The 26,808-nt window shown below is 39.9% G+C and overlaps 1 protein-coding gene across 5 annotated transcripts in view; it reads left to right on the top strand.

Moving 5' to 3' along the window:
* The window catches only part of KIF13A (kinesin family member 13A), a 218,361-nt gene that overhangs the window by 86,447 nt on the left and 105,106 nt on the right, over nt 1-26,808 (top strand). For all 5 annotated transcript variants that reach the window (XM_079935515.1, XM_079935517.1, XM_079935514.1 and 2 more), the window contains exon 3: nt 4,137-4,149. In XM_079935515.1, coding sequence (XP_079791641.1) covers nt 4,137-4,149 — 13 coding nt within the window. The remainder of the gene's footprint in view (nt 1-4,136; nt 4,150-26,808) is intronic.

Below are 26,808 nucleotides of genomic sequence, written 5' to 3'. Positions count from 1 at the left end.
AATCTCCAGGAGTCAAATGTCATTTAGCTCTATATCTTTCTGATATAGGTTGTGGCAGTTTCCAGCCATCAATCAATGACATCATTAGCACATGGAAGAGAACTTTCTGTTTCAGAAGAAGTCACTGATCATTCATGTCTCTTGAAGCACTGACTGGGGTTAGGGCTTGCGGGCATCAGGGTCTTTGGCCATCTAACTTGTAAGTAGCTCACTGTAGTCAGTAGGCTGTAAATAATGGCCAAAAGGCTCCTTGTCCCAGAAATCTCTCAGTGTGAGGTGTGAGGAAAGAACGACAGCTATATAGGATTGCTGTCATTGTAATATGCTATTTCTACTGCCTTATTTATTTCACTCTGTTGTTAAGCTTTTCAGGTTTGTACTATCTACTAAATTAAGTACTGACGGTTCATTTCAAGACCTGGCCCAATATAGATCCAGCTTATCTTTACAGCCCCATTTCCGTGTGTGTGTGTCTCCTCTCCTCTCATCAGACTGAACCTGCATTTCTGAACCTAGTTGACCTACGAAGGTTTTGAGGGCTTGACCCTCGTTGGCATCCCTTTGAACTTCTCTGTATGAATGCTGATCTAGAGAAATAATTATTTTAAAACAAGACCTTGGAAACAGTCTACATTTTCTGACAATCCTTGACATCTTCTCTGCTATTAAATGCAAGCAATCTTGCCCCCGTGGGAATTCCCAGGTTTGATCCCTGGTTGGGGAACTAAGATCCTGCAAGCCACGTGGCATGGCCAAAAAAAAAAAAAAAATCTTGCCCCCAAATTTTGGAATTGTGGGATTGAGGTGGTGGTGGAAGAAAATCCTCAAATCTAGATTATGTTTAACCCATTAATGTAAAAAATTACTTCTGAGTTCTTATAATGATTTCAGTTCTACATAAATATGTGGCATTGGGGACTGAGATCATGCAAGTAGCATGTGGCATAGCCTCTGCTTTCAAGGGGTTTAGGCCTTAAGGATACACGAGATTCCAATTCAGACAGAATCACTGAAGGCTGCAGGACTTTATGTGTGCTCGTGAGTGTTAAGCTGTTTTGTTGACCATAGGAATCCTGGGGTATCAGAGGTAGTGAAGGCCAAGGAGCTCTCAAACAATTGATGGGAATTGAGAGAGTGGAGCCTGGAGCTGGATGTTGGAGAGGAGAAAATTCTAGCGGGCAGAAGGGGGTGAAAGGCATGGAAATTACATGAGTTGTGTGAGAAATGCACACAGTGTGGGTGACCTTGAAGAGGTCCATCAACTTGCTTGTCCTGGGAGAGGAAGGAACCTTTGGTGTTTTGCAAAGGGATGTTCTTTGTAGTTCATTGGATGTTTGTTAGCCAGGAATATCGCCTCCTTCTCTGAGTGAGCCACGCAGGTATCAGCAATAGGCTGGACCTAACAGAGTTAGATGGAACTCTTTGTTGATAAGACTTTATTGATATAATCAACAAAGGCTGTAACTTAAAAAAAATGTATTTAATATTGATTATGTTTCTGATGGATTTTTATATTATTTATTTTCTTTCATAGATACATGTGTGAGAATTTTTATCTTTACATTGCAATATCACATTAGTTGTTTTTTCCCAAAGGATAGCATGCCATATTTGGTTGTAGTATCAGTATTACTCATGTTGGAAAAATTTTTCTTCACAGGCCCCCCAAAATGATATATAGCCTCTGGGGATTGGGGCAGTAAACTATGGTTCTGAATTAGGATAACTTAGTTGCTTGTCACCTAATTCAAACCTCAAGAAATGTTTGTTTACCAATTAATGAAGTACAGTTGTGATCAACTAAATGACCTCCTTTTCCTTCTGTAGCCAGGATCCTTGTTCTCAACTAAACGATGAGTAACTTGGGTAGTGGCGGTTTCCCTTAGTGGCTCGCCTTTTTCCCATGCATCCCAGTCTCCCTTTATTCTTAACAAACCATCCTTAGAAACACAAAAGAAGGTAGCAGAATTACATTGGCATTCCCATATTATGTGCTATCTTTCTAAGAAAGAGGCGTACACTTACAAAGTACTTAAAATGTTGAAATAGGACTGGTTTCCTGATAGGAATAAAGAAAACTGTATTGAAATGTCAATAAGGAAAGGATAGCTCTATTATTGGACAGCGAAGGAGGTCAGTGTACTACTGGCTACAAACCAGCACTTGTTCTGTGCCGCTGGTGACGGTTATTGTACAGTCCTGAAGCACATGAGAACCCTAGAGAAACCCCTGGGATTTCTGTTAGCATGTACCCCCATTAGATTACTTGGTTCATTGCAGCCTAAATGCGAAGCATATATTTTATTAATTTGGCCCATGCTGTGTCATATGGTTGCCTTATCGCAAGCCAAGTCAAGTGGCTTTTCTTTACCCTGTTAAATAAAGCCATGATTTAAATGGCTTTTAAAAAATCAAGCAAGCAAAATAAGAGAAGGCGTGAGGTTTTCATCATTGTTCTACCTGCTCAGAACAGATGCCTTCTAGAGCAGTTGTTCCGCTTAAGGACATTTTCTTGGCAGAAACCTCAAGTTTTATGCACAGAGCAAAGACCCGTGGCTTTCTTAGAATTAAAAACACTCGTACAATTTTATAACAACATCTATAAATGTTTATCTTGTTATAAAGGACAGATGCACAGAATGTTGAGACTTGCTTAATAGCAGCCAGAGATGCCAGTTTTTCTAGGAAGTTTCTCTCTAAAACCTGAAGACAAAAATCACATTCCTGTTGTGCCTTCCTGGGGTCACAACATAAGGACTCATTTACTTTTTAGCTAATTTATGGAATTTCAAGAAGATAATTTTTTATCTTCATCATTATAAGAAATGTCATGATTTTCTTTCCCTAGATTTAAAGGTTAGAGTTACCTACCTGATTGTGGAATCCATGGAGTTTCTTTCCTTGATTCTGAGCTCTGGGTTTTGTGTGGGGCCCTCAAAGTTCTGTGGGGAGTGTTAGACACAATGATGGAGAAAGAGCACCATGCTGTTTTTGCCCGTACCTTTTGGTTTCCATGCCCTCTGCCCTGGAAAATCCATTTCTTATTCTCATGATTCTGTTCCCTGTGAAGAAGGATTAAAGCCACTGGAAAAATTCCCCCATTTCTATTCAACAATAATTTTGCAGTTTCTGCATCGATGATACTGGAGGTTGATTAAGAATAAACCACATCAAGAAGGCCAAGACCCTGTGATAGGATTACACACCATAAAAATCATAGTTCAGCTCAATTTTGTATATGATCAAAACATTTACAAAGCAAGTAAGCCTAACGGTTTGTTACTTTGAAAACTATTTCCTTTTCCGAGTTTTTTCTGGATGCAGTTTCAGTCATTTTTGAATACAAAAAATGAACGATAGGGCTTCCCTGGTGGCGCAGTGGTTGAGAGTCCGCCTGCCACTGCAGGGAACACGGGTTCGTGCCCCGGTCCAGGAGGATCCCACATGCCGCAGAGCGGCTGGGCCCGTGAGCCATGGCTGCTGGGCCTGCGCGTCCAGAGCCTGTGCTCCTCAACGGGAGAGACCAGAGCAGTGAGAGGCCCGCATACCACAAAAAAAAAAAAAAAAAAAAAGAATGATAAAGGATACGTGTGTTGTTGGTGATAAGGAAGGATGTAACTTGCTTTTAAATTTTTATTCAGGGTTGAAATATGTGAAAATTGTCATCTAAACCATGGTTTTTAATTGGGAAAAAATCCCATATTTATTATTTTTCAAAGGAAATATACATATATATTAAGGCGAATTTAACAAAAATTTAAATGTGAAAATTGATTTTAAAGTATTTGACCACATGCAGTATGATTGCAGCATCTTTCTTTATTCTGATGCTCTTTTTGTTGGCTTTTTAAGAATCATTAAAAATACCTCTTAATGACTGGATATATTCTATTAAACCAGGAAAGAAACTGAGGCCCACACTATATTTTTGAACAAATACAAAAGTTTATCACCTCAGGCAGTGAAGTGAATATGGCTCCAGATCTTTGTGAAGTAGAATATCTTTCAGATCACGTAATCATGATGCTGAGTTTCCCTTGTTTTTTTTCTCTTTCATTGCTTCCTTCTGACGTGTGGCTGCTGTGTTGACAATCCGCTCTCCTTCTGCTGCTGAATGTTTTGTTTCCATCATTCAGGAAACCTCCCAAGGTAAGCACTGATATGGAATTTGGCATGCATGCTGGCCAGGTGCGCCAAAATCCTGAATTGTATCCATCACAATAACCCGTGTGAAACACCTCTGCTTTTGAGAAGACAAATTGGCATTCTAATGTAAAACTTAAACCGTGAGCAAACAATTAATGTTGGTAATGATATAAGATGCGAGTGGTCCTCTACATTTACAAAGCACTTTCATACATTATTTCATTCTGGGAATTAATGCTTGGGTCAGAACAAACCTGTTTGGTTACTGTTTCTGTTTTATTGATGATGAAATGAGGCTCAGAGAGATGAAATAAAATGTCCCAATTCACAGATTGGGTAAGCAGAGAACTAGATAATATCACCACCTAGAAAATGGAAAAACAAAAATTGTAACATAATGATAGGTTAGTAACTATGGTTATTGACTGCACAAACTATCTTTTCTGGGTCCTACTAAGAATAATTGATATCATCAGAAAGATTCTCCAAACTTTTAGGGTTTCAACCATCTACCAACTTTATGTGCTTTTTTTTGGAATTTCTAGCCAATCACAAAGTCCACTCATTAGAGCTAGCCCCCTTGTTGTGGCCAGCCTTTGATAGCATGTGTGCCAGTGAGAAGCCCAAAAGTTAGAGAGTAGGTAGGAAAAGAAGAAAATGAGAAGCAGGGCATCTGAATGACCAACTCCTAAATAACTGAAGGCTGATTTTATTACTGGTGAGTATTTTATTGGGTATCCAAGGGACACTTGGTGCCAAAAGGAAGGAAAAATGCAACAAGCCCCTGACCAATGATGCTGGTTATAGATTTGTTTTTTGAGATGGGATCAAGTCAGGCTACACCCACACACATTATCTGGTCAGAATCTAAGGCATGTTGGGTGAGGGGAAGAAATCCAGAATAGATTAGGTTTACTTACCTCTGGGATTATGAAGGAAAATCTAACTTAGCTTTTGAAGTATTGAAAGCCACGAAATTGCTAAATGTTAGCCTTTATGTTTATTGAGGGCAGTATAGGAATGGTCCTTGGCGCTAAGAGTTCCAGCTCCAAGAAGGAAGGCATACATTGAACAAATAATACGAAATCTTTTAAGAAAGAGGAAATATATGATGTTTAGAAGTATCAGCACTGGCATCCTGGCCAAATCTGGGGGATTGGAAGGTTCTCCCTGAGCAATTATTGATGTGGATATATCCCTAAAATTTGCAACCAAAAATGTCTCTGCTACTCAGAAAGATGGGAGCTCCCCTTAAGTAGCTCTTCCTTCCCTTGCTGTTGGTTCCTAGAGGTTTCAGAACAGACAGTCAACCTTTTGATATATTTCATTCTTTCCCTACAGAAAAAGGCAATGAAATCCTGAGCAATTCCACATATGGTTACTTAATGAAGGAGAAACAGTGAAATGAAAAAGAGGCACAAAAACACATTTTCTAAAAAATCGCTAATTGCTTTATACACAGAAAATGTTCTGGTTATTTTCTATCCAGTATCTATAGTATGGTGGTTTCACTAGGTATCCTACTGATAGTTCCTAAGAAGTGTCATGAAATTATCAAAATAAAATGAATGTTAAATCATCACGTTTAAATATGTATGTGCATGCCATAAGACACATCTGGAAAGTGTAAAGATCATCTTGAAATAAAATAAATGACATAATAGAGTCAGATTTTTTAAAAAGACACTAAAATAGATAAGACCTTTTCTTGCAGAAACTGTAAATATTGAAAGCAAATGGGAAATGGAAAGATATTTTTAATGATGATTATATAAGCATGAAATTTTATTGATTTAAAACAATGAGATTTTGAACATGAATAATTAGCAAAAGCATCAAAGAAGACAGGTTGTTTCGATTTAACAAATATTCTGGGTAGGGGCCAAGTGCTGCATGAATCAGACCTGATCCTAGCATTCTAAAACGGTTGGGGTAAGGAACATATGCACAATATAAAATCAGTTGTGTTAAAGGCCACGAGAGGAAAATATTTGTGGAACTCATAGGATGAAGAGTCCTGTTCTGACTTCTGCAGAACTGGCAGCTAAGACTGGACAAAATATTAAAAACCTATACTTGTAGACACTGGAAAAATACCAAGTTAATGGACAATTACCAGACCAAGATCTAAGAGGAGGTGGAAATGTAGAGAGGTGAATCTGGTATTTGGGTGTTTGCCATTCAGACAAAAGTAGCTTAAAGGCAGAGCTGTGTTTCTGACAGTCTTGTAGGGTCTAGGGGACCTAGGGGGAAAAAGTGTTGGAATTCAGGGTCTTCCAGAGGTGGAATCCTTGGCAAACTTCTTACGGTTTTGGTTGGCAACATGGTTTGCAACCCAGCCTTGGGTGGGGTGTAAGGGTGAAACAGAAGTAAACCAGTCCTCACATGGATTGCTGTGTGATTTTAAGTTTCTTTGTGTGATCTGGGAAGTCTTGAGCACTAAAAATGGACCAAAGTGATCCTAGAATGCAGGTCCCCATCTCACCTGGCAGGAAAGCAAATGTAATCCTGTCTCTAATGATTCTACAAGGCATTTAAATAATATAATGTGCAGCATCCAATCAAAGATAGAGGTGCATTGCAAGGTAAGGCAATGTGAACAAGAACTATGCTAATGTATATATATGGAATCTAAAAAAATGGTACTGATGGACCTAGTGCCAGGGCAGAAATAAAGACGCAGACATAGAGAATGGACTTGAGGACATGGAGGGGAAAGGGAAGCTGGGACTCAGTGAGAGAGTAGCATTGACGTATATACACTACCAAATGTAAAATAGATAGCTAGTGGGAAGCAGCTACATAGCACAGGGAGATCAGCTTGATGCTTTGTGATGACCTAGAGGGGTGGGATAGGGAGGGTGGGAGGGAGGCTTAAGAGGGAGGGAATATGGGGATATATGTGTGCATACAGCTGATTCACTTTGTTGTACAGCAGAAACTAACACAATATTGTAAAGCAATTATACTCCAATAAAGATGTAAAAAAGAAAAAAAGAACTAACAGAAATAATAAAGAAGTAGAATCACAGATACTTCAGATATTCAAATTGTTAGGCATGAACTTTAAAATAACGATGCTTATTATATTCAAAGAGATAAAAGACAAGATTTTAAAATGTTAGAGAGGACTGGAAATTATATAAAGTGACAAAACAAATTTGGAAAATTACCCAACAGAAATTCTTACCCTGACAAACCCCAAACCAAAATTAAGAACTTAGGGTTTAGCAGCAGAATAGGTCCAGCTGAAGAGAGAGTTAAATAATTAGAAGATAGGTTAGCAGAAAATATCAAAATGAAGTACAGAGGAGACAAATGGTGCTGGAACAACTGGACATCCACATGCACAGAAATGGACTTAGACCTTATACCCTTCACAAAAATTAACTCAAAATGGATCATAGATCTAAATATAAAATGCAAAACCATAGAACTTCTAGAAAATAACATAAGGGAAATCTTGGAAAACGTGGGGTTGGTGATCAGTTTTTAGATACAACATCGAAAGCCTATCCATAAAAATAAAATTGATTAATGGGACTTCATTAAAAGTAAAAACTTCGGCTCTGCAAAGACACTGTTTAGAGAATAAAAAGAAAGCTACAGACTAGGAGAAAATATTTGTAAAACTAATCTGATAAAGGACAATTATCCAAAATATACAAAGAACTCTTAAAACTCAACAGTAAGAAAGTGAACTACCCAATGGAAGAAAATGGGCAAAAGACCAGAAAAGACCCTTCATCAAAGAAGATACACAAATGGCAAATACACACATGAAAAAATGCTCAACATCATATGTCATAAGGAAATTACACATTAAAACAACACTGAGATACCACTACACACCTATTAGAATGGCTAAAATCCAAAAATCTGTCAAGACCAAAGCTTGTGAGGATGTGGAACTCTCTGTTGCTGGTGAGAATGGAAAGTGGTGTAGAAAGTGTAGAAAGACAACATGGAAGTTTCCTGTAATGCTGGACATATTCTTATCATACAACCAAGCAATCATACTTCTAGGTATTTACTCAAATGAGTTGAAAATTTCTGTCTATACAGAAACCTGCACATGAGTGTTTACAGCAGCTTCATTCAAAATTGCCCAAAACTGGAAGCATCCAAGATGTCCTTCAGTAAGGGAATGGATAAGCAAACTGTGGTCATGATCCTGATGCTTCTCTCAGGCCTGACCCCAAAGGGAAAGTGCCCATTGGACCTTACAAATCTCTCCACCAACTTGGATTCTCTTGTCATTAATATGTGTTTTCCTAAGGAATATCTTTTCATTATTCTCTGTGTGGGCAGTTATTGAAATTATGTCTAATTATATGATGATGGTAAATAATCATCACCTAACTGCAATATTTACTGTTTCTATTATGTGTAAGGATTTTGTACATTTTACTAAAAAATATTCTAAGGTAGAAGTGCTGATTAGGAGAAAGGAGAGGCTGTCATTTTGAAAATTTGGTTATCACTATTCCTACCCAACTGTTATGAAGGAAAAAAATCTCACATTCTTTATATCCATCCCTGGAACTGTACTCTTAGAATGCTGTTTTCATTGTTACAATTAATAATAGCTATCTTTAATTCAGCACTTACAATATGCCAGGTCCACTTTATTTTTTATTTTATTTTATTTTTTTTGGCTGTGTCGAGTCTTAGTTTTGGCACACGGGATCTTTGTTGAGGCATGCAGGAACTTTCTCGTTACGGTGCGTGGTCTGCTTGGGTTTCTCTCTAGTTGTGGCGTGCGGGTTTTCTCTCTCTAGTTGTGGCGTGTGGGCTCCAGGGCACGTGGGCTCTGTAATTTGCAGCACACGGGCTTAGTTGCCCTGCGGCATGTGGGATCTTAGTTCCCCGACCAGGATTCAAACCTGCGTCCCCTGCATTGGAAGGCAGACTCTTTACCACTGGACCACCTGAGGAGTCCCTGCCAGATCCACTTTAAATCCAAATTAAAATTCAGTGCATACTTGGATGCCTTCAGAGAGGAAATCAGTAGTTGCCAGGAGGAGCGAGAGGAGAGGAGAGATGAATAAATAGGTGAATTACAGGATTTTTAGGGCAGTGAAACTATTCTGTATGATACTTTAAAGGTGGATTATGACATTATGCATTTATCAAAACTCATAGGACTGTACAGCTCAGAAGAGTGAACCTTAATGTATGGAGTTTAGTTATTAATAATGTATCAATATTGGTTTATCTATTTATAACAAATACAACACACTAATGCAAGTTATTAGTAATGGGAAACTGCCGAGGGGGTGTTCAAGAAGAGGGAATATATGGAAGCTCTTTGCACTAGCTGCTCAATTTTTCTGTAAACCTAAACTCCTTTAAAAAGTTATTATGAAGAAAAAAAAGTTATTATGAAAAAATAAGCGTAATTCATACAGAAGAAAAAAGAAAAGCCATGTGATCATCTCAGTAGATGCAGAAAAAAGCATTTGACAAAGTTCAACACTTATTTATGATATAAACTTGCAGCAAGCTAGTAGTAGACAGAACTCTTAATTAAAGTGGTAAAGGGCATCCATTACACATCTTCAGCTGTCATCGTATTTAACTTTCTATCCAAGATGGGGAATAAGGCAAGGATATTGCTCTATGCAACACTGACTGGAGTTCTTAGCCAGTGTAATTAGGCACGAAAAAAAAACATGAAAGAAATTCACCAATAAAGATGTAAAAAAAAAAAAAGAAATTCAGATTGGGAAGGAGGAAGCAAAAGCATCTTTATTTGTAGATAATAAGGTCATATATTTGAAAAAAATTAAGAAATCTCTAAGTAAACTTCTAGACCTTAACAGGTGTCAACGAGGCAAGAAAAAGGTGAAAATACAAATTGTACTTCTTTACACTAGCATGAACAATTAGAAAATAAAAATTTAAAACAACCCAATAAATTACAGTAGCTTCGAGAACATTAAATACTTATGGATATACTTAGTGAAAAATGCACAAGACCTTTTTATTAACATCCCACATACATTTGGTCATTGGATTGTAGACAGATGTGCCGAGAGATGGAGAAAATATCAACTGTATTCAGAGAATGACATAGCATAGAGATGGACTACTGGTACATGAAGGGGAGTCCTGGGTGACACATCCAGAAGGAGGGTGAGGAAATTCCCTGGCAGTCCAGTTGTTAGGACTCTGCACTTCACTGCCAAGGGCCCAGGTTCAATCCCTGGTCGGCGAACTAAGATCCAACAAGCTATGTGGTGTGGCCAAAAAAAAAAGAAAAAAAGAAGGAGGTTGAAACCAAATCCAGCTGTGGAAGACCTTGACGCCAGGGTTGGACCTTGATACATTCAGTGTCTCTGTTGCCTATTTTGAACAAGGCAATGGCCTAGTTCAGGCTCCCTTTCAGAAGGTTAATCTGAAAGCAGAGCATAAAATAAATTGGGTTTGGTCAGTGGGTGGGCTCGGGATGGTATTCAATAAAATGTGCCAGGAAGGAGGTAATGAGGGCCTGCGCTGGCACGGTGCCATGAGACTGGAGAAGAGGAAGGGAAGAATGATCAAAACATTGCAGAACTAAAGTATCCAGGACTTGGGTGCTTATAGCATGTGGGAGAAGACAATACAGCAAGAGGAGTCAGAATTCAGGTTTAGAGTGGGTTGAATTGGAAATGATGGCAAAGCATCTGATAGAGATACCTAGCAGGTTGTACAGGGTTTGTAGTCTGCCCTAGAAAGGTCAGGTAAATTCTTGTGGGAAGGAGATAGGAGGTAAAGGAAGAGGTATTGATTATGTTGTCAAGGAAGAAAGGATTAAATGGAATAGAAGACCTGAGAGTAGAGGCTAACACCCTGGGACCCATCCTGCTCTAGGGAATGGAAAGATGGGGAAGAACCAATGAAAACTCAGAAGAGAAAGCAGGTACTCATGTGGTACTGCTGCCCGTGATGGCATTGAGGACACATACGTACACTCGCCAAATTGTGTTTCTTTTGTTCTTAAAAGTTATTTTTTCTAGTGTTGTATTAGGACAGGGAAAAAAAAATTCTTCTGGTTGACATTTAAAAGTGAGATTAAACATTTTTTTATATTGCCTGGGTATGTAGCGTATTAGAATAGAAAGGAAAATTTACACAAATTTATCCTTGTATAAATTGTTTTGTACTATACATTTGGATTTTTCTCTTTGGTGTTACATTTTGTAAATTTGTACTCCAGAGCGGAGAAACATTTATTTTAACATGGGCTGAGTGCATACCTATTAATCCTTTTACCAGTAGCATATTATGCAGTGTTTATTGGAGTGTGTTCTACTTCCCTTAAAAAGAAAAATAAGCTTTAGACAAACATGGAGACACCTGCTTTATGCCTCCTCGTTAGTTTAAAACAAAGAGCCTTGGGACTTCCCTCATGGTGCAGTGGTTAAGAATCCACCTGCCAGTGCAGGGGACACTGGTTCGAGCCTGGTCCGGGAAGAACCCACATGCCACGGAGCAACTAAGCCCATGCGCCACAACTACTGAGCCTGCACTCTAGAACCCATGAGCCACAACTACTGAGTCCATGTGCTGCAACTACTGAAGCCTGCACGCCTAGAGCCTGTGCTCTGCAACAAGAGAAGCCACCGCAGTAAGAAACCCGTGCACCGCAACGAAGAGTAGGCCCCACTCGCTGCAACTAGAGAAAGCCTGCACGCAGCAACGAAGACCCAATGCAGCCAAAAATAAATAAATAAATAAATAAAACAGAGCCTTTGTCTCATAATTTTCAGAGTTGAAATAGGTGTGTTTTTCCTTATTGGTCTGACTGTAGTTTTGAGTCTAAGGTTTTTGTCTTAGAGGTATTGCAGATGGAGGTAAAAAGGGGACATTGCTTGTTTGGTTAGCCACCTTCTTCTCACAAACATTGGATTTTGGCAGAGAGGTGGTACAGAGGGAGAAGACACATGTGTAAGATCTCTATCTAATTATGTGTTACGCATGCTTTATTGATGGAAAACAGGAAAATGTCCCAGTCACCGTAGCTTTGCCTTCAGAAGCCCAGTTCTGGATCTCCCCGATGGCCCTCAGAATATCAGGCATGTTCTAGGACCCTTCACTTTTCCTACTTTTGTCATTTCTGGCACAAGTGTCTTACTTTCCCCCAGAGCCACACTGAAATACATGCAGAGAAAAACAAATGAATTCTTCCTCCTTTTTCTGTTTTCTTCTTCACCCCTCAGTGTTTACTGAGCACCTTCCATGTGCCAAGTGAGCAGTTTGGAGCCGGAAGAAATTTCTGAACTCAGACTGTTCAGACCCTCTTCTTTAAGACCAAGGAGAATGAGGCTTAAGGAATGAATCAGCCAGGACCATCCAGTGAGAGAGCTTTTTGGCCCCAGTTCTAGGCCTTCTGATTGCCGCTACTATCTGTACATGGTTGTAAAGTGTTTTTTCTATTTGCTGGGTTTTATGCAGTAAAGAAAATGGGAAAGAGTAAGAAGGGAGAGTTTGGGGAAAATGCAAATATCTGCAAGATCACTTTGTTAAGGATCATATCCCTTTTTACTCAGTTTGCTCATTTTTAAAGTCATGATCATCGTTCTCATATCTCCATAAGCTAGGGTAAGAGCCATCTGAACAATTTGATCTTGTTAATTAAACTCACTTTAATTGTTTTTTATTTTATTTACAAGCATTGTTAGGAACTGCTGAACTTCAAGGTGTTTAATCCCTCTTCTAGTTACATAAATTTGTTGGCAAAATTGTGAGCAGGAGAAAATGACATCATAACAAAATAAAATTGTTACTTTTTGAAGGCAGTTTCCTTTAAAGAGTCATGCTGCCATACCAAAAACCTGCCTTTACAAAAATTACTCAGAAAAAAGTAGCGGGAAGTCTTACTCTGTACAGCCTGGGCCATCTGAAGGGCAGTTTCATTCAGACTTGTTTTACAGTGTGTGACCACCATCATTTTCATCGCTCACTTTGTGCATTTCTGAAAACTAAGTGTTGACCTCAAACGAGATGAGTTCTAGACCTGCGCTGTCCAATACAGCAGCCTCTTAGCCACATGTGGCTTTTGAGCATGTGCTAGGTGGCTGGTCAAAATTGAGATTTTTGTAAGTTTAAAATACACATCAGACATCAAAGAATTAGTATGAGAAAAAAAAAGATAAATATTTTAGATGTATTAGGGTACATTAAAATATTATTAAAATTGTTTTATCTCTTTACTTTTTCATGGGCCTGTAGACACAATTTAAATGACATATGTAGCTTGGATCATATTTCTGTCAGGCAGCACTGTTTCAGGCCAAACACATGGCTGAGTACGGAATGTCTTTTCGGCATCCGTCCTGAGGCTTTTGTTTATTTCTTTTACCCTGTTAAATACAGCCGCTCTGCTGTCACCCCTTACATTTCTGCCTTTATATCTGAGTCCGTGAGTGTTGCAGCTGCATGAATTGAATGGCAACATAGCCTTCCTGCTATGCGTTTTCCCTAGGAAGCATTTTTCCTTTATTCATTCAAAGGTCATTAATTAGACAATTATTAACTGAGAACGTTTGCAGGAAGTATTGTGGGGCTCGAGGTGATTCAACTAGTGGTTCCTGCTCTCTGGAATTCACAGTGTGGTGAGGAAGATTAAACATATACAGCACTGTAAGTAGTGGAAAATAGATTATGATAAACATCAACATTCATTGTTGCAATATTTTGTGACTCCGGAGGAAGAAAAGCTTCCTAGCTAAAAGTGGATCTTGAGGAGGGCCTTCAAGTATGGGGAAGGTTTCAAAAGGCAGAAATGTGGTATAGGAATCAAGATGTGTGCCAGGAACAGAAACAAAGTAATTGATGGTAAAGGAAAACTTTCTCTGTTCATAACACATCTGACCCCATAGGTATGGGTTTTCCACACCAAACAATTCTCTTTGGATACCAACTGGGTAGCCTACAAGTCACTTCAGTTCTAACAGTAACTCCCCAGAGCTGGCACAGACCCCATAGATAAAGGGCTCAGTCCCACAAGACTGCGCTCCCTCAGACACTGATCGCAAGCAGTGGGTCTCCAGGTTAAACGCTTCTGATTTTGCTACAAATCAGGGCTTTCCAAGACCCCCTCCTCAGGTTTGATAATTTGCTAGAATGGCTTACAAATCTCAGGAAACACTTACTTAGGTTTACTCGTTTATGAAAGGGTACAGGTGAGCAGTCAGAGGAAGAGGTATGTATGGTGAAGTCCGGAAGTGTCCCGAACACAGGAGCTCCTGTCCTTGTGGAGTCACGTCACCTTCCTGGCACATGGATGTGTTCACCAACCCGGAAGCTCTCTGAACCTTGTCACTGAGTGGATTTTTTTTTTTTTAACATCTTTATTAGAGTGTAATTGCTTTACAATGTTATCTAAGTTTCTGCTCTATAACAAAGTGAATCACCTATATGCATATGTATATCCCCATATCCCCTCCCTTTTGTCTCCCTCCCACCCTCCCTATCCCACCCCTCTAGGTGGTCGCAAAGCACCGAGCTGATCTCCCTGTGCTATGCAGCTGCTTCCCACTAGCTATGTATTTTACATTTGGTAGTGTATATATGTCAATGTTACTCTCTCACTTCATCCCAGCTTACCCTTCCCCTGCCCTGTGTCCTCAGGTCCATTCTCTACATCTCTATCTTTATTCCTGTCCTGCCCCTATGTTCATCAGAACCATTTTTTTTAGATTCCATGTATATGTGTTAGCATATGGTATTTGTTTTTCTCTTTCTGACTTACTTCACTCTGTATGACAGACTCTAGGTCCATCCACCTCACTCCAAATAACTCAATTTCATTTCTTTTTATGGCTGAGTAATATTCCATTGTATATGTGTGCCACATCTTCTTTATCCATTCATCTGTGGATGGACACTTAGGTTGCTTCCATGTCCTGGCTATTGTAAATTCACTGAGGGAATTTTAGGGAGGCACGATCGATTATTAACTCAGTCTCCAAGCCCTCTCCCATTCCTAGAGATGGTGGGAGTGAGGCTGACAGTTCTAGGTTTCTAGTCAAGACTTGCCTTTCTGGCAGCTGGCCCCCATCCTGAGGTTATCTACAGTTCCGCAATAAGTCGCCTTATTTAGAACAAAAGAGGCTTCTATCACCTGGGAGCTTCCAAGGTGATAGAGCTCCTAAATGGAGCTCAGTGTCAGGAATAAAAGACTTCCTATCACTCACAAAAGTCCAAGAGCTTTAGGTGCTCTGTCTCAGGAACCAAACATATATTTCTCATAACATCACAGATGTCTTGGGAAGTGCAAATTTTGGTAGAGTACAGATCATCTCCAGCAGTGAACCCTGTCACCCTTTACAGTTTGATCTGACTGCACAATATATGTTTGCAACCCCTGGACCACCTCAGGTGCCTCTGTGACCTGGGGCCTTGGAGTCAGCACAGCCTCCTCTACATGCTGGACCACCAGGCCTGGTCCAGCAGAGGGTGGTAGGCAGCTGAGGTGAGGCCTTGGTCTGGAAGTTCTGAACCAGACCCAGAGATTGCTCGTAGTAGGTGATATCAGGGTGACTCAAATTCGATCTGGGTTTAATTTTTTTTCCTTCTTAATGAGCAACATTAATCATTTATTGGAAACAATCTAGGATCATACAGTATATGCTTAGACATCTTCATCTGATTGTTTGGTTTGTTTTTGTCGAAGAAGAAATAGTCTGTGTGTGAAAACATCCCAATTACCTTTTGCATAAGCTGTTGGAAGTTATTTGGGTGGCTAGTTTTTCTGAGGAGAAGTAACCAGGGCATGAAAGAACCATGAAAGTAATGCCACAGATTGTGTATTTGTGACACCACCACCCTTGCCCCTCAGCAACCAGTGAAGCAGATTTTAAAGCTGAATGATGAAGGATTAAACGTGGAAGGAATGGAGTATTTGAAAGAGTTGGAATTGAGTTAGTGCTAAATGGAAGCTCTATGCTCTGTCGAAATATTGGTATGGGATTTGGGAGAACTAGTTCCTATTTTCAAGTTTTTGAAACTCTGGATGGTTTTCAGAGCACTTTTTCGGGGGTGCCTTTGTGCAGGGGACTGTTTATATTCATAACTTTCAATCCATTCAATGGATGATCAAGCCTCGTTATTTCTTCCTTTAGCAGCTCTCATATTTATATATTTCTTCCTGCAGTAGCTGGGGGTCTTTCAGCTGAAAGTGACAGGAACTCAAACTAAATGAGCCGTAAGATAAATGTGTTAGAAGGACTCTCGGAAGCATCAAAGAACTCAAGGGCAGGAAGTGGCTGGCGTTCAAATACAAGTACTTCTTCCTGTCTCCCCATCTCCTTCTCTGTCCCCATGTGTGTCCCTTTCGTTTCTTTCTCTCTCACTGCAGACCAGCTCTGTCTGCTTTTCTGGTCCACATGGTTAGAAACATGGCCTCGACATGTCCCAGATTTTACAGCATTAAGATTTTACAGTCATTAAAGAAAGACTGGTTTGACTTTCTTAGTCGCAAATCCAGAAATCCCATCAGGCACCCACTTGAGACCAGTTAACTGTGGTCAAGGGATCGTGGGACTGTGAGTGGTCCAGCCTGAGCCCCTACGTGTGTCTTCCCTGCCTTCCCCTCCCCCACCCCAAGAAATCATATATATAACGTGTGAATTTATATGCCATATAAAAATATAGCAACGACCCATGGGAACCAAATGGCTGGAGTGCAGGTTAGTATAATTCTCCAAAGAAAAGGTGCTGTTTCTAGAATAAATGAGGAGTGGGGTTCTGGACTAAAGAAAAGAGTGCCTATATTCACTACAGCTCCTCTCTGCCCCCACTGAGCCTGGGTATTAGAAGCTTTCACCTTCATCACAATGATTTGCTTACTGGACTCTTTTTCTCCTGTTTTACACCAGTTCAGTCCATCTTCCATGTCGCTGCCACTGTGATCATTGCAAAGTGAGAATGTGATCCTGTCAGTTGCCAACAAGCTAAAGTCCAGCCTTCTTAATAATAAAGCACATAAGTCGTACATGCACTGACCTCAGCCTGTGCCCCCGTTTTTCTCTCTTTGTTCGCCTCCCAACTGCTCTTTGCACACTACTCCCATCACGCCCAGCTCCTTACCTCTGTTGCTTGGCTAGCTCCGCTTTTACCTGGACTGCTTTTCCTACTTGTCTTCTCAGTAATTGTCTTTCAGAATTCAGCTCAGGCTTTGCCTTCTCTGGAAACCTTTCCTGATCCTCGCCCCCCCCCCCCCGCAGTGTAATTATTCCATCTTTGTATTCCTGCCAAACCCTGTACAGTCAACTGTCTGTGTCCACGGGTCCCACAGCCAACTGCAGACTGAAATTTTCAGGGCCAAAAAAAAAATTCCAAGGAGTTCCAAAAAGCAAAACTTGAATTTGTCACACTCCAGCAACTGTTTACGTAGCATTTATATTGCATTAGGTTTTGTAAGTAATCCAGAGATGATTTACAGTATATGGGAAGATGTGTATGGCTTGTATGCAAACACTACAACATTTTATGTAAGGGACTTGAGCATCCTTGGATTTTGGTATCCATGGCCGTCCTAGAACCAATCGCCCAGGGGTATTGAGGGAGAACTATTCTGCGTATTGTACTCTTTCCTTTTCCTGGTTACTTTCCTCTAAAAGAATCTGAGAGCCTGATAACTAGTTGGCTCTTATTTCTGTCCCAATTAGCTCATAATACATACTCAGTAAATGCCTATTAAATGCACGCAAAGGTAAATTAATTCTTTGAAGACACACGGCTTCATGAGCTCTTAGAAATTTGAGCTGCCATATAGAATAGTACTTTCCATGACATAGTTGTTTCCTACAGCTGTGAGGTCCCTGGGATCAGGACCCATGCCTCATTGCTGGTAGATGTGCAACAGATGCTGTCAGTTTGCTTTGAGTCTTTAAGATGCTTGACATCTTTACAGTTGGGCAATATGGACATTATTTGGTGTGCATATATAGGCAATTGTAAAGGAAATGATTGATCACCTTGCAAAAGGATAGCAGTTACTTGACAGCTTTTTAAATGTGAAGTTGGTGTCCATCAATAGAACTCACCAGTAATAAGAATGGTCATTCTGGCTGGTGTCCCTTCTTTGATGCCCAGGAGCAGATATGCTCAAATACAGGCTGGAGTTAGCGCTGGCAGAGATGCTTTTGCAAATAGCAGTGATGAAGACAGTTCTGATCACAGAGGCTCTCCTTTCAATTTCAGTCCCGCTTCTCCAAGTTGAATGAAGCGTAACTCTTCTTTTTTTGTGACGCTTCACATCTCTGATATTAGGAGAAAGAGATGAAAAAGCAAAAAATGTTGAAACTTGGCGTTAAAGGGAAAATTTTGACGTGACATGAAATGTAGGACTTTAATTCCTTTTGGTCTGGTTCAGTTCTCATAATACAGTGTGGGGACACATGACCACATTTGGCATATGTCTTTCATGTTAATTGTACTCTTTCAAATGGACAAAATTGAAAAGTAACCACCAACAGGACATTGGCTCGCCGATATTTATAAAACCAGAGAAATAGTGTTTGTAGAGGGATCTCAGGCGCAGTTTCCAAAATCAGTAGTGGCCTGAACAGGCAGTTAAGTTGCAGCTGAGTCTGCAGATGTGAACAGTGGATGAATTGTATCCAGAGAAGAGGATGACAGGATAGCATGAGTGCAGAGAGACACACTCCTTCGTGCAAAGCAAAGCCAGCCCACATAGAGTGGACTTTTCTCCCCCACGGGAAGCCCTTTTGATTCTGGATTTGGGGGCTAGGAAGTACACAGTGTGTTTTGTTTTGATCCTTTTGACACAGAACTCAATGAACTATAGCAACTCTCTTGTCATGGCCATATGAACCTTTTCGCCTTTTCATTTTTCTTTCTTCATTTGATTCAGCAAATACTGAGCACGTATCTACAGTGTCTATGCCTGTCATGATTAAAGAAATGAATTAGCACAGGCCCTGGCTCGGGAAACCTCCCAGCTTGAGCAGACTGTAACACACTTAGGATGGTGCCTGGTACATAATAAACACTCTATAAATGGCAGCTGTACTGTTAACTGGGGAGAGGACCCCCTCAGTAGATACCATCAAAACTGATAACAGTAGCTGCCGCATACTGAGTTTTACTGTGCACCAAGCATCGTATCAGTAGACACTTTGCTAAAATGCCCACAGTTCTAATTTAATATAAAATATGTGATTACATATGTAGAGTGTGTATTCGAGAGGAGAAGCTATCGACTGAGGCAGCACAGAGGAGGGAAGTCAGGGAAGCATTGGAGGAGGTGACATTTAGGCAGGTCTTGAAGAATGGCCAATGAGGTGAAGAGAAGCAGGGACTGCAGGAAGGGGAGACTTTCTTAGACTTCTACATTTTCTTTTCTTTTTTTCCCCCGGACTTCCCACCAGAGGATTTCTTGGTCATTTGTGGAAGCTCTCAGAGCTGAAGAGATGGTTGACTCTTGACATAATATGTAGGTGAATAGGGGAGTTTGCTCCTGTCTTTTGGGAAAGGGGTGGGAATCCAGTAAACACACAAATATTGTCTGTATGGTGACACCTGTCTTGTCACTTCCACAGTTGAGTGGAAACGGGCTTTGACCAAGGACTGTTGTGTTATCTGCTACCCTGCAGCACTGTGGGAGGATTCACACTCACCCGTGTGGGCTATTTTAAGCAGCCATCGTGTGGGATAACACAGATTTACAAGGATGTTTCAGTGAACGGTCATTCACCATGATGTTGCTTTAAAAAGTAAATTCTCAGAGTATTTTTGTTTGGTGGAATTATGGGCAATAAAATCATTAGGAAAACCAAGGTCTTGACCTCTCAGAATTAATTATATAGAGCAAAGGGAGTCTCTCTATCTCTTTCTCATGCACATACACACACAATCTGGTCAGATAGATATGAAATTCAGAGTAAGAAGTAGTGTCCTTAAGAAAGGTTTCATAAGGGAGTGACATGTGAGATGATGCTGAAATAGTTTAATAAGGAGAAATTTGAAAGGGAGTAGTCTTTGACTCACTTGGCAAAATCTCTGATGTGTATGTTTGTAGATATTTCTTTGCCTAAAATTAAATTATCTTGAGAAAAGTATTGGGTTAATGACTTTCTGCCTGGAGAGGAGTTGAAGGGTATGAAAATGATTTTGGAAAAAAATGTGCTTTTTAATTTTCAAGAATAATTCTTTTATGTTTTCTCTTTGTGACTAGACCAAAAGTGACTAGAGGACAAAAATGCATGCCTAATGCATATTTGAGTTCCCTGTAGTACCTAAAACTGAGAGGGGGTGGCAACTACGTATTGGTTGAATGCTTTCTGGATGAAATGTTTTATAACTGGAGAACATGTTAGTGAAAGTGTGCAAGTAGAAAGGACGAATGAAAGGATACAGAGGTAAGGCAATTGAAAGTACCTTTACATTTGGTTTTTATGGATCAGGAAAATGATTACAGATCACATTTCTTAGAACACCAATGCCCTCTTATTCTTCAAGGAATATAGAATATGCTTTCTTTCTTTCCTTTTTAAAAATGGCAAGGTGAATTTTGCTGAAATGCCAATGAGATGGGACTTCCTGATAAGAGTGGACTTTCTCTGTGCTGCATCCTGCTCCTAAGTCCTGAGGCTCGTTTGCCTCAGAGTGTATATCACCCAGCACATTTGCCTTATTAAAAACAGCTTGTGATAACTTTACAGGATGTTCAGCAGTTCAGAGATGCAAAGCTAACATTTTTAAGAGCGTGTGGAAGGTGGGACAGATATGTACAGCAAGCTGCAAGGAATTAAGTGCTGGTCTGAATTTTACAAGTTGGAAACCGAGAGAAAGGAATGGGATTCTGAGAAGGTGGAGTCACATTTTATTGAAAACAGTGAAGACAATGACTTTCAGATTTTAAAAACAACTGGGGAGCATCTGTACCTTTGGCTCTTTTTCTAGTTGAAGGATCTTAGAAGCTGTGGGTCTCTTTACAAAAAAAGTTCTCACGATGTTGATTGGCATTGATGAAATATGAAAAATACTTGGTTTCCAAATTTGATTTATTTTTTTGCTCAGTTGTATGCATTAAGAAGTCCCCCGCCCCCACCCTTGCCCTTTGCAGGTCTGCGGGACTAAGCGTTGTGGCGGCACACTCATGGCAAGCATCGGAGAAGCAGGAGACAGGGAGGATAGGCTCAGGACCCAAGTCCCTCAGGTTCCCCTCAGTTGTTGGAAGTAGCATCCAAACTGAGTGTCAAAAGCCACTCCATTCCTCTGCTGTGGTGAGCCACCTCCACCCTCCATCATTACAGATTTCTCTAGACACCTCAGTGTCCCAGATTGTCTCCTATAGAGATGTGCATAAAGATCCTCCGCTGACTTAGAATTGTACTAGCTTAGCAAAACATGGATGTCTATTGAAGAAACTTAAAAAGTAGAGGAAAGGGTCACCTTTGTGACCAGAGCCAACATTGCAGCTTGAACATCACTGAGCTGGAAGCCTGGGAGAGAGAAACAGGGTTAATCTTGATTAATGGTGGAACAAATTTTGGGCCTGTTGAGATTGAGAAGAGTGATTCCTTTGAGATCCTGATGGGTGAGATCAAAGCCACCTGTCTGCCAGAAAGGACACTGAACACTGGATCAAGAGAGACAGGAGACCTCCCTATTCATGTCTGACCCTACAGTACCAGCCAGGAGATCTCCCTGGGTCGGGGGTCAGGCCTGTGCCTCTGAGGTGGGAGAGCTGAGTTCAGGACATTGGTCCACCAGAGACCTCCCGGCTCCACGTAGTATCAAACAGTGAAATCTTTCCCAGAGATCCCCATCTCAACACTAAGACCCAGCTCCACTCAACGACCAGCAAGCTACAGTGCTGGACACCCTGTGCCAAACAACTAGCAAGACAGGAACACAACTCCACCCATTAGCACAGAGGCTGCTTAAAATCATAATAAGGTCACACACACCCCAAAACACACCATCGGATGCGGTCCTGCCCACCAGAAAGATCCAACTTCATCCACCAGAACACAGGCACCAGTCCCCTCCACCAGGAAGCCCACACAACCCACTGAACCAAACTTACCCACTGGGGGCAGACACCAAAAACAGCGGGAACTACGAACCTGCAGCCTGTGAAAAGGAGACCCCAAACACAGTAAGTTAAGCAAAATGAGAAGACAGAGAAACACACAGCAGATGAAGGAGCAAGGCAAAAACCCATCAGACCTAACGAATGAAGAGGAAATAGGCAGTCTACCTGAAGAAGAATTCAGAATATTATAGTAACAATGATCCAAAATCTTGGAGATGGAATGGAGAAAATACAAGAAATGTTTAACAAGGACCTAGAAGAGCTAAAGAGCAAACAAACAGAGATGAACAACACAATAAATGAAATTTAAAATTCTCTAGAAGGGATCAATAGCAGAATAACTGAGACAGAAGAACGGATAAGTGACCTGGAAGATAAAATAGTGAAATAACTACTGCAGAGCAGAATAAAGAAAAAAGAATGAAAAGAATTGAGGACAGTCTGAGAGACCTCTGGGACAACATTAGACGGACCAACGTTCGAATTATACGGGTCCTAAAAGAAGAAGAGAAAAAGAAAGGGACTGAGAAAATATTTGAAGAGATTATGGTTGAAAACTTCCCTAATATGGGAAAGGAAATAGTTAATCAAGTCCAGGAAGCACAGAGAGTCCCATGCAGGATAAGTCCAAGGAGAAACACACCAAGACACATATTAATCAAACTATCAAAAATTAAATACAAAGAAAAAATATTAAAAGCAGCAAGAGAAAAACAACAAGTATACAGGGAAATCCCCATAAGGTTAACAGCTGATCTTTCAGCAGAAACTCTGCAAGCCAGAAGGGAGTGGCAGGACATATTTAAAGTGATGAAAGGGAAAAACCTACAACCAAGATTACTCTACCCAGCAAGGATCTCATTCAGATTTGACGGAGAACTTAAAACCTTTGCATACAAGCAAAAGCTAAGAGAATTCAGCACCACCAAACCAGCTTTACAATAAATGCTAAAGGAACTTCTCCAGGCAGAAAACACAAGAGAAGAAAAAGGCGTACAATAACAAACCCAAAACAATTAAGAAAATGGTAATAGGAACATACATATTGATAACTACCTTAAATGTAAATGGATTAAATGCTCCCACCAAAAGACATAGACTGGCTGAATGGATACAAAAACAAGACTCATATATATGCTGTCTACTAGAGACCCACTTCAGACCGAGGGACACATACAGACTGAAAGTAAGGGGATGGAAAAAGATATTCCATGCAAATGGAAATCAAAAGAAAGCTGGAGTAGCAATTCTCATATCAGACAAAATAGACTTTAAAATAAAGACTACTACAAGAGACAAAGAAGGACTCTACATGATGGTCAAGGGATCCATCCAAGAAGAAGATAATAACAATTGTAAATGTTTATGCACCCAACATAGGAGCACCTCAATACTTAAGGCAAATGCTAACAGCCATAAAAGGGGAAATCGACAGTAACACAATCATAGTAGGGAACTTTAACACCCCACTTTCACCAATGGACAAATCATCCACAATAAAAATCAATAAGGAAACACAAGCTTTAAATGATACATTAAACAAGATGGACTTAATTGATATTTATAGGACATTCCATCCAAAAACAACAGAATACATATTCTTCTCAAGTGCTCATGGAACATTCTCCAGGATAGATCATATCTTGGGTCACAAGCCAAGCCTTGGTAAATTTAAGAAAACTGAAATTGTATCAAGTATCTTTTCCAACCACAATGCAATGAGACTAGATATCAATTACAGGAAAAAAAACTGTAAAAAATACAAACACATGGAGGCTAAACAGTACACTACTAAGTAACCAAGAGATCACTGAGGAAATCAAACAGGAAATCAAAAAATATCTAGAAACAAATGACAAGGAAAACATGATGACCCAAAACCTATGGGATGCAGCCAAAGCAGTTCTAAGAGGGAAGTTTATAGCAATACAATCCTACCTCAAGAAACAAGAAAAAGCTCAAATAAACAACCTAACCATACACCTAAAGGAATTAGAGAAAGAAGAACAAAAAACCCCCAAAGTTAGCAGAAGGAAAGAAATCATAAAGATCAGATCAGAAATAAATGAAAAAGAAATGAAGGAAATGATAGCAAAGATCAATAAAGCTAAAAGCTGGTTCTTTGAGTAAATAACCAACATTGATAAACCATTAGCCAGATTTATCAAGAAAAAAAGAGGGAAGACTCAAATCAATAGAATTAGAAATGAAAAAGGAGAAGTAACAACTGACACTGCAGAAATACAAAGGATCATGAGAGATTACTACAAGCAACTCTGTGCCAATAAAATGGACAACCTGGAAGAAATGGACAAATTCTTAGAAAAGCACAACCTTCCGAGACTGAACCAGGAAGAAATAGAAAATATGAACAGACCAATCACACGCACTGAAATTGAAACTGTGATTAAAAATCTTCCAACAAACAAAAGCCCAGGACCAGATGGCTTCACGGGCAAATTCTATCAAAAATTTAGAGAAGAGCTAACACCTATCCTTCTCAAACTCTTCCAAAGTATAGCAGAGGGAGGAACACTCCCCAACTCATTATACGAGACCAGCATCCCCCTGACACCAAAACCAGACAAAAATGTCACAAAGAAAGAAAACTACAGGCCAATATCACTGATGAACGTAGATGCAAAAATCCTCAACAAAGGACTAGCAAACAGAATCCAACAGCATATTAAAAGGATCATACACTATGATCAAGTGGGGTTTATCCCAGGAATGCAAGGATTCTTCAATATATGCAAATCAATCAATGTGATACACCATATTACCAGATTGAAGGATAAAAACCACATGGTTATCTCAATGGATGCAGAAAAAGCTTTCAACAAAATTCAACACCCATATATGGTAAAAACCCTCCAGAAAGTAGGCATAGAGGGAACCTATCTCAACATAATAAAGGCCATATATGACAAACCCACAGCCAACATCGTTCTCAATGGTGAAAACCTGAAACCATTTCCATTAAGATCAGGAGCTAGACAAGGTTGCCCACTCTCACCACTATTATTCAACATAGTTTTGGAGGTTTTAGCCACAGCAATCAGAGAAGGAAAAGAAATAAAAGGAATCCAAGTCAGAAAAGAAGCAGTAAAGCTCTCACTGTTTGCAGATGACATAATGCTATATGTAGAGAATCCTAAAGGCTCTACCAGGAAACTACTAGAGCTAATCAGTGAATTTGGTAAAGTAGCAGGATACAAAATTAATGCACAGAAATCTCCTGCATTCCTGTACACTAATGATGAAACATCTCAAAGAGAAATTAAGGAAACACTGCTATTTACCACTTCAACAAAAAGAATAAAATGCCTAGGAATAAACCTACCTAAGGAGACAAAAGACTTGTATGCAGAAAACTATAAGACACTAATGAAAGCAATTAAAGATGATACAAACAGATGGAGAGATATACCATGTTCTTGGATTGGAAGAATCAACATTATGAAAATGACTATACTACCTAAAGCAATATACAGATTCAATGCAATCCCTATCAAACTTTGAATGGCATTTTTCACAGAACTAGAACAAAAAATTTCACAATTTGTTTGGAGCCACAAAAGACCCCGAATAGCCAAAGCAATCTTGAGAAAGAAGAACGGAGCTGAAGGATTCAGGCTCCCTGACTTCAGACTATACTACAAAGCTACAATAATCAACACAGTCTGGTACTGGGACAAAAACAGAAATATAGATCAGTGGAACAGGATAGAAGGCACAGAGATAAACCCACGGACATATGGTCACCTTATTTTTGGTAAAGGAGGCAAGAATATACAATGGAGTAAAGACAGCCTCTTCAATAAGTGGTGCTAGGAAAACTGGATAGCTACGTTTAAAAGAATGAAATTAGAACACTCCGTAACACCATACACAAAAATAAGCTCAAAATGGATTAAAGACCTAAATGTAAGGCCAGACACTATAAAACTCTTAGAGGAAAACATAGGCAGAACATTCTGTGACATAAATCACAGGAAGATCCTTTCTGACACACCCCCAGAGAAATGGAAATAAAAACAAATATCAACAAATGAGACCTAATGAAACTTAAAAGCTTTTGCACAACAAAGGAAAACATAAGTCGAAAAGACAACCCTCAGAATGGGAGAAAATATTTGCAAATGAAGCAACTGACAAAGGATTAATGTCCAAAATTTACAAGCAGCTCATGTAGCTCAATATCAAAAAAACAAAGAACTCAATCCAAAAATGGGCAGCACACCTAAATAGACATTTCTCCCAAGAAGACATACAGATTGCCAACAAACACACATGAAAGAATGCTCAACATCGCTAATCATTAGAGAAGTGCAAATCAAAACTACAGTCTCACCTCACACCAGTCAGAATGTCCATCATCAAAGAATCTACGAACAATAAATATTGGAGAGGGTGTGGAGAAAAGGGAACCCTCTTGCACTCTTGGTGGGAATGTAAATTGATACAGCCACTATGGAGAACAGTATGGAGGTCCCTTAGTAAAAACAGAACTACCATACGACCCAGCAATCCCACTACTGGGCATATACCCTGAGAAAACCATAATTCAAGAAGAGTCATGTACCACAATGTTCATTGCAGCTCTA

Source organism: Stenella coeruleoalba, assembly GCF_951394435.1.
Source record: "Stenella coeruleoalba genome assembly, chromosome: 10".
Lineage (NCBI taxonomy): Eukaryota > Metazoa > Chordata > Mammalia > Artiodactyla > Delphinidae > Stenella > Stenella coeruleoalba.
Note: the sequence above shows the minus strand (reverse complement) of the source record. Positions and strands in the feature narration are given on the sequence as shown.